The sequence below is a fragment of the Osmerus mordax genome, chromosome 23, assembly GCF_038355195.1.
Source record: "Osmerus mordax isolate fOsmMor3 chromosome 23, fOsmMor3.pri, whole genome shotgun sequence".
Classification (NCBI taxonomy): Eukaryota; Metazoa; Chordata; class Actinopteri; order Osmeriformes; family Osmeridae; genus Osmerus; species Osmerus mordax.
In genome coordinates, this window is record NC_090072.1 from 3,564,761 (window position 1) to 3,572,260 (window position 7,500).

General features: G+C 48.3%; 1 protein-coding gene across 1 annotated transcript in view; it reads left to right on the forward strand.

The window, feature by feature from the left end:
• Window positions 1-3: 3 nt before the first annotated feature.
• The window catches only part of LOC136967363 (acetylcholine receptor subunit beta-like), a gene marked incomplete at its 5' end in the record, with an annotated part of 9,083 nt that continues 1,586 nt past the window's right edge, over window positions 4-7,500 (forward strand). The window contains 4 exons of the mRNA XM_067261130.1: window positions 4-172; window positions 1,517-1,740; window positions 4,968-5,146; window positions 7,465-7,500. The exon at window positions 7,465-7,500 is cut by the window's right edge and continues 112 nt beyond it. Coding sequence (XP_067117231.1) covers window positions 4-172; window positions 1,517-1,740; window positions 4,968-5,146; window positions 7,465-7,500 — 608 coding nt within the window. The remainder of the gene's footprint in view (window positions 173-1,516; window positions 1,741-4,967; window positions 5,147-7,464) is intronic.

Sequence of the window (7,500 nt, forward strand, 5' to 3'; positions counted from 1 at the left end):
TACATTCGTCACCAGCCCAGCAAGAAGAACGTGCGCGACGACCTGTACGAGGACATCACCTTCTACCTGATCATCGAGAGGAAGCCCCTCTACTACGTCTTCAACATCATCATCCCCTGCATCCTCATCACCATCATCGCCATCTTCAACTTCTACCTGCCCCCCGACGCAGGTAGGGCACACCACGGAGGGGACGACCTGGAAAAGAAATAAGAGACTGCGTTGTTGTCTGGTCACCAAGATTTAACTTTCGCTTTTGTTACCACTGAAGTCATTTCAGCTGCTGTTGTGTAGTTATTCATGTAGTATAGCCTGCAGCCTGACTTGGTAAGCCTCCATTTCTACCTGTAAGACTGTGGATGGGACACTGTGTCCAAACACAAGAGCGAGCTTCTCAGTGTGTGTGTGTGTGTGTGTGTGTGTGTGTGTGTGTGTGTGTGTGTGTGTGTGTGTGTGTGTGTGTGTGTGTGTGTGTGTGTGTGTGTGTGTGTGTGTGTGTATGTGTGGAGTATAACGATGTTCATACTCTAGGGCTTATTCTCATGTAAACTCAAGGGTGACCACAGTCATATAGCGCTGCTTTATGGGCACACATAAACACACACACACATCTAGTAGGCTCCCCTCAGTGACAGTAGTGGCCAAGCATAGCGACAGAGAACACGCCACAAGGGCACATTTAAGCTCCGGTGATCCCAGGAGGACTATGTATGGAAACCTCTCTCTCGCTCTCTTTCTCTCTATCTCTCTCTCCTTCTTCTGAGCTGGCAGGACCCTACCCTCAAGGTCTTTTTTTTGCGTGGCACAAAAAAGCTACGCTGAATGCATAGCTATATGTGTTTGATGGCATTTCAAAGGTCCACAAGCACGGGAGATGTGTCTTTGTAACAGCAGTCATTTTTTATATCCGTGAGGTAGAAACACACATAGACTTTGATATGGTGTTAGTGAACATGTAAAAAAACTTTTCAGTCACTTACTTTTAGTGAAGGAGTGCACATAACATTAAACATGGCATCCTTTCTGGGACCCACACCCCGCTCAGAATGGGGGATGAATTCCCCATCAGTGTCATTACTGCTGAATTACACGGGCCAGCTACTGTTGGACCACCCTGCTCGGTCCTGGCCTGCCCTGCTAACAACATGCTACAAATCATCAAAGATCTGTTAGATCCTGGGTCAGGCCCTCCTTCAGGAACACATCCTGCTCTATAAATCCCTCTGCATGCCATTAACCTGACCACGGGAGCCTGCCTTGAGTGTGTGTGTGCGTGAGTGCGTGAGTGTGTGTCAATGATCTGTGGCGTTTCCCTGTGGCGAGAAGCACGCGCGCCGTGCGAGCACGCGTGGGCGTGCGTCTGTAAATGATTGGCGGCGCGTCCCCGTGGTGACCAGCGCGTGCGTACGCGTGTGCAGCGCGCGCGTGCGTGTGTGTAAATGATCGACGGCGAACCCTGTGTGTGTGTGTGTGTGTTTAACCCCTCTCTCTCTCCCCCTGCCTCCCTCTCCCCCAGGGGAGAAGATGGGTCTGTCCATCAACGTCCTCCTCACCCTCACCGTGTTCCTGCTGCTGCTGGCGGACAAGGTTCCCGAGACCTCCCTGGGGGTGCCCATCATCGTCAACTACCTCATGTTCACCATGATCCTGGTCACCTGCTCCGTCATCCTCAGCGTGGTGGTCCTCAACCTGCACCACCGCTCCCCCAGCACCCACCACATGCCCCACTGGGTCCGCAAGGTGAGTCGGGGCCCCACTCGGGCGGGAAACTGATGTCCACCGTTGCAAAACTCTAGCGAATGGGGCCCCTTTGTCGTGCTGTCATTCTAGGGTTGCTGGCATGTTTTTCGATTTATTTTAAGGACTGACAGTGTCTGTGTGAGACACGTTTCTTAACGTGCGACGTGAGATCGGGCCCATGGATCACATCCCAGACCTAGCGACAGGAACAGGGAAGTCGCTGTGCAGCTTTTCCTTTCCTATGATTTCATTCCAGTGGGGGGTGGGGGGGTGGGGGATATTTATCAGAGGAACGACACCTAAATGAACACTTACGATAGTCAGAATGAAGCAGGGAAGGACAAGATATGGACCACGTCCTCCTTTGGAGTCGGTCTCCAAGAGGAGAAGAAAGTGAATTAAGGCTTTGCTGTTCCGACATCCTGTCCAGAGCGTTACATCATTAACCTCCATCAATGGCTTTGGCCCCTACATTATTTCAAGGTAATTACAGACCTGGTTGGCAGCTTTGGTGCAGCATCCAGACTCGTCACCTCCCTATGGTGCAACAGTCGCCCGAGACACACAGGACATTTGCACGTTGTAAAGGGAGGAAACGGTTTCGAAATAAGGAGGTTCATAAAAGATTGAGAGAGTTCTCTCACATGAGTTTCAAAAGATGTGTATGTGTGGTAAAAATATATGAAAATGGTAAACGGACTTCATTTAACGGCAGGGGGTGGATTTAAAAGAGAGCGAAGGAGACAAGATGTAACATCAGGGAGTCAGATGGCTGAGCGGTGAGGGAAGCGGGCTAGTAATCAGAAGGTTGCTAGTTCGATTCCCGGCTATGCCAACCAAATGACGTTGTGTCCTTGGCACTTCACCCTACTTGCCTCGGGGGGAATGTCCCTGTACTTACTGTAAGTCGCTCTGGATAAGAGCGTCTGCTAAATGTAAATGTAAACATGCTTCTTTATCGTCAAATGCAGAAAACACATGTTTTTTCAGCAGTAAGAGCCTGATCTTAGACAATGTTTCCAGGGGTCAGACATTGAAGGTGATTTCTCTTCCTCCTCATTTTCCTCCTTATCTTCTCATCTTTCAGAAGAAGATCAGAATTGACACACGTATTTCTGTAGAAATTCCTTGGAACGTGCATATGCTGTTGGGAAACCTTTACAATCACACACCCCATAACCAGGACTCCTCCTACTTTCTGTTTGCTCTCTACATCCACCTCCTGATGAGAGTAACACGGCTGATATCGCTCATAAAAAAAAACAACGTAGTTAAGGCGGCAAGCATGTGTTGCTTAGGCGGCCGCCTTAACTGCAAAGTGCTGTGGGAAACTCTGCAGTATCTGCTCTGCTTGATGTCACTCTCTTGCTGAACCCTCGCCCCAAACAGACAGAACAGCAGCACCAGCATGGTTACAGTAGTTCTCATTCTACACCCTAACAGTCACCATTTCTACATTATCACAATGTTACCTTGGCAACATCCCGGTTGGCAGCTTTGCGAGGCATCCAGAACTGTCACCTGCCTATGGTCCAACAATCGCCCCAGATGATGTTTGCGTGTGTGAAAGTGAGAAACAATTATAGTATGCAGTTCTATCCTACACTATTCTATACTATACTCTATAGTGTATGTATAGTTCGGGTGGTGGATACTCAATCATCAAGTAGAGAGACACAGGAACCACAGTCTGAGAGACTTCTCTATATAGTATACAGTTCTATCCTACAGTATTCTATACTATACTCTATAGTGTATGTATAGTTCAGGGGGTGGATTTAAAAGAGAGGGAAGGAGACAAGGTGTAACATACTTCTTTATTGTCCAATGCAGAAAGCACATACATGTTTTCAGCAGTAACAGTCTGATCTTAGTCTGATCATCACAACTTTAGCACTGTTCCACTCACAGAGTGAAGAGCAGGAAGCCACTGAAGATGTTGTTATTGTTTAAAGTTAAGGTATCAATATCGTTTATGGCATCACCTAGGATCCTGTGACATGCAGGTAGATGTGTGTAGATGACATCGCCATCTTTCAGCTCTACGATCAGCGTGTTGTGAACATACTGATGTGTACTGCCATTATTCATCTTCCACTGAGACATCAGTTTTTTGTCGTTCTTGAACAGAAAAACTGACACCCCATAATGGGAACGATCATCCATGCCAGTGAAACTGAACAGGTAGACTCCTTTCACTGGTGCAGTGAAAACTCCAGTGACTGGGTTGTAGGCTCCGCCGATGTTGGTGATGACATTGGGGTAGACCAGGGTTGTGTCTGCCCAGAAGGGTCCCACTGGTGAAGTTATACTTGCAGAGAAAGCCACCTTTCTGCTGCCATTGTTCACCTCGATCTCTGCCTGTCTGGTCTGCAGATATTTGTTCTGTCTCTCCAGCTTCTCCACTCGAGCCTTCAGCTCAGCCAAGATGTCAGGCTGGTCTGTAGGTCCTCCACAGGTACTAGGCTCTGTCTGGTACATTGATGACATTCTCAAATCAAGTCAACTCTTCAGTTCAGCGTATGTGACTGCAGGTCTGCGATGGCGTGTGGTTCTGTGAGGTTCAGTCCCCAGCTTTATATACACATGCTGCTCTCTTCCTCCTCAGTTTCCTCCTTATCTTCTTGTCTTTCGACACGTATTCATGTAGAAAATACTTAGAACATGCATATGCTGCTGGGAAACGTTTACAATCACACATCCGATGAGCATGACTCAGTTTTATCATCAGACCAAAGGCCGTTTTTTTCCTACCTTCTGTTTTCTCTCTACTTCACCTTCCTCTTTACACCAATATCACACAACAGTAATTTGTATTTTTGCACTTTGTACTACTTACACACACCTTGTCCATGCACAGGGGAGGGTTGCATATTAACCATGGTTACACTAACACCACGTAACCACTCCCTATGTTGTCATCTGATACTGTATTGTAACTCTCCCTTCTCCTCCCCCCCACTTCCCTGATCTCCCCCTTTGACCCCCTCCATCTCCTCCTCTCTCCTCCCCCCCACTTCCCTGATCTCCCCCTTTGACCCCCTCCATCTCCTCCTCTCTCCTCCCCCCCACTTCCCTGATCTCCCCCTTTGACCCCCTCCATCTCCTCCCCTTCCTCATTTTCTTCACTCATTTCACCCCCTCTGCCTTCCCCTCTTCCTTCTTGCACCCCCCCCACTCGACTCTACCAACCTACCAACACAATCCTCCCCCCCCCCCCCCCACAGATTTTCCTCCACCTGTTGCCCCCCTACCTGGGCATGCTGCGGCCCAAGGTGGAGCCCCCCCTGTCCCTGGAGAAGCCCCTCCACAGGGAGAACTCCATGGCCGTCAGCCGTCGACCTGCAGCGGACGAGTACTTCATCCGCAAACCCAACACCTCCTTCCTCTTCCCCAAGCCCAACAGGTGAGGTCAAGGGTCAGGGTTTGGGGGTGGGGGGTGGAATTGTATCCTTAAAGGTCTGAGGTCCGAAGAATTTGTCTTTATCTGTTTATTCTTGCAGCAAGGAGGAGCCGTTCTAAAACAGTACCAAAACGATATCTGGATGAGAAGGCTCTCTAAACATGACCTTATCTGAGCACTCTTTTAACCAGTTAGTTCCATGTTACATGATCAGTTCAAAAGTTCATGTCTAACAAAAAGAGGAACTGTACAATGTGCAAGGAGAGAAAGGAAACAGGCTGTAGAACTGAACACAGATGTTCAACACTAGAGACAGAGATTAAGACGAGAAAGAGGAAGAACACAATCCCTGCTGTGTGAGCAGAACCACCAGGGGCAAACAGTCAAGTTGGTTAGACGACACGTCAGCAAGAGGAAACTTAACAAAGGCCAAAGATGATTCTAGAAATCTTAAAGAAAGTGATTTTCTATTTCTATTTTCAGGGGAGAAGGGGTCAAAGGGGATATATAGAGGGGTTATCTTAAGGTAAAGCCGGAGCGTTTCCTCCCACTGAGGAGGAAAACCCAGACATGTGCAGCTTTATCAACCCCATGAGCACAGTCCTCTCTCCAGTCGTAATCACTTCCTCAGGGACCTGAAGTGTGGGTCCAGGAGAGACTGGGGGATCTGAGTGGGAAATCATTGCTAAAACAATAATGGCCAGCACAAATCGCTCTTGACACATTAGCCCAGCGATCGTGTGTGTGTGTGTCGAGGGGTGGGGGGGCAGGAGAGAAGTGCAAGACTATTCGAGCGATTCGATGAGGCAGCAGTATCTCCCTTGAGCCCCTTCACCACCTCATACACACACACACACACACACTCTCTCACACAAGCACACACACACTCTCTCACACAAGCACACACACCCCTCCTCTCTTATAACCCATGCCCAACCTTTTTAATTGGTTTTACTGCGTGTCTTGGCACAGTCGGTGGCCAGTCTTAGTTGAATTAGACTCCCTCATTAGTCATCTGCATTCCTGATGAAATGATACTCTGAGGGGATGGAGTGAGGAATGGAGAGGGCGGAGAGAGAGGAGGGGCCATCGGGTCAGAGAGGAAGTATGGCAAAGATAAATTGTAAAAGCGGCAGATTTGATCCTCCAATCGGATCTAGCAACTGTGTTCCTCTCCCCTCAGTACTGGATCTGACAGCCTGAGTCAAACACACACACATCACCAGTTGTGCCCATCGCTTCCCCAGTCTTGAAACCCTCTGCGGGACACCACAACAAGTTTGGTGGCTGGATGAACTGAGAGTTGAGTTGAACAGCTACAGCACCACACTACCCCCTGGTGGCGATCTGAGTGACCTGCAAACAGTTTTTTTTTTAAGTAGAAAGAAGCTAAGTGTGAGTTTGATGAACCAGACAGATGTGATGACTAGCCTCATGGGATGTGGGAGAGGTAGTATTAATCTGCTTCCATGAGTGAGATCAGCCCAATATGATGGAGTCTAGGAGTTCACACAATAGGACGTACGAGTTATGGGATATGTCGGTGAGCACTGTTTCAGTTCACACACACACAAACACAGAGAGAGAGAGAGAGAGAGGCACACACAGCACACTCACGCAAGCACACTTGGAAAAAGAAAATGTGTCTTTGCTCAAGGACACACTCAAGCACCAGCATGAACCTCACAAGCTGTGCCCCCCCTCCATCTCAAACACCAACCTGGCAACCGGCCACATCTTAACCTTTCGAACCCTTGTTACCCATAGCAACCTCCAACTGTAAGTCCTGGCATCCCATAACTCACCACTGTGACACAGGGCAACAATTCACCATGGGAGACGTCTCTGTTTCCCCCCCTTCCCTCTTCCCTTCCTGAGAACAGCAGAGTGTTAGCGTGTTAGCGTGTTAGCGTGTTAGCGTTAGCCCGCTAGCTAAAGAGCTGAGGGAGAGTTTGACCTTCTCCCCTGTCCTTTGTGGGAAGGAAATGCAGAGTCGCTCTTATATAAACACTGTTGGTATTTCACAGCTTTTAATTAGTGATGACTGGTGAGAACTTTGGTGAACTGGTTTCTTCAGATTCTTGGGTGTGTGTGTGTGGTTGTGTGTGCTAGGAGTAACCTGTGGGGTTTGACATTTTGAGTGATTTGATCTGAGTCCTAATTTCTGTTCTTTCAGTTGCGTTTTGGCATCTTGTTTTAAACAGTTTTTAAATACAAAACACATTTCAGTACATTTCAACACAATATTAGATAGGCTACAAGAGACTACAACTTTGGCAATGTTCCATGAACATCCCTTCATTCTCTGTGTGTGTGTACAGGTACCAGTCGGAGGGCATGTGTACTGACTTGAGGAA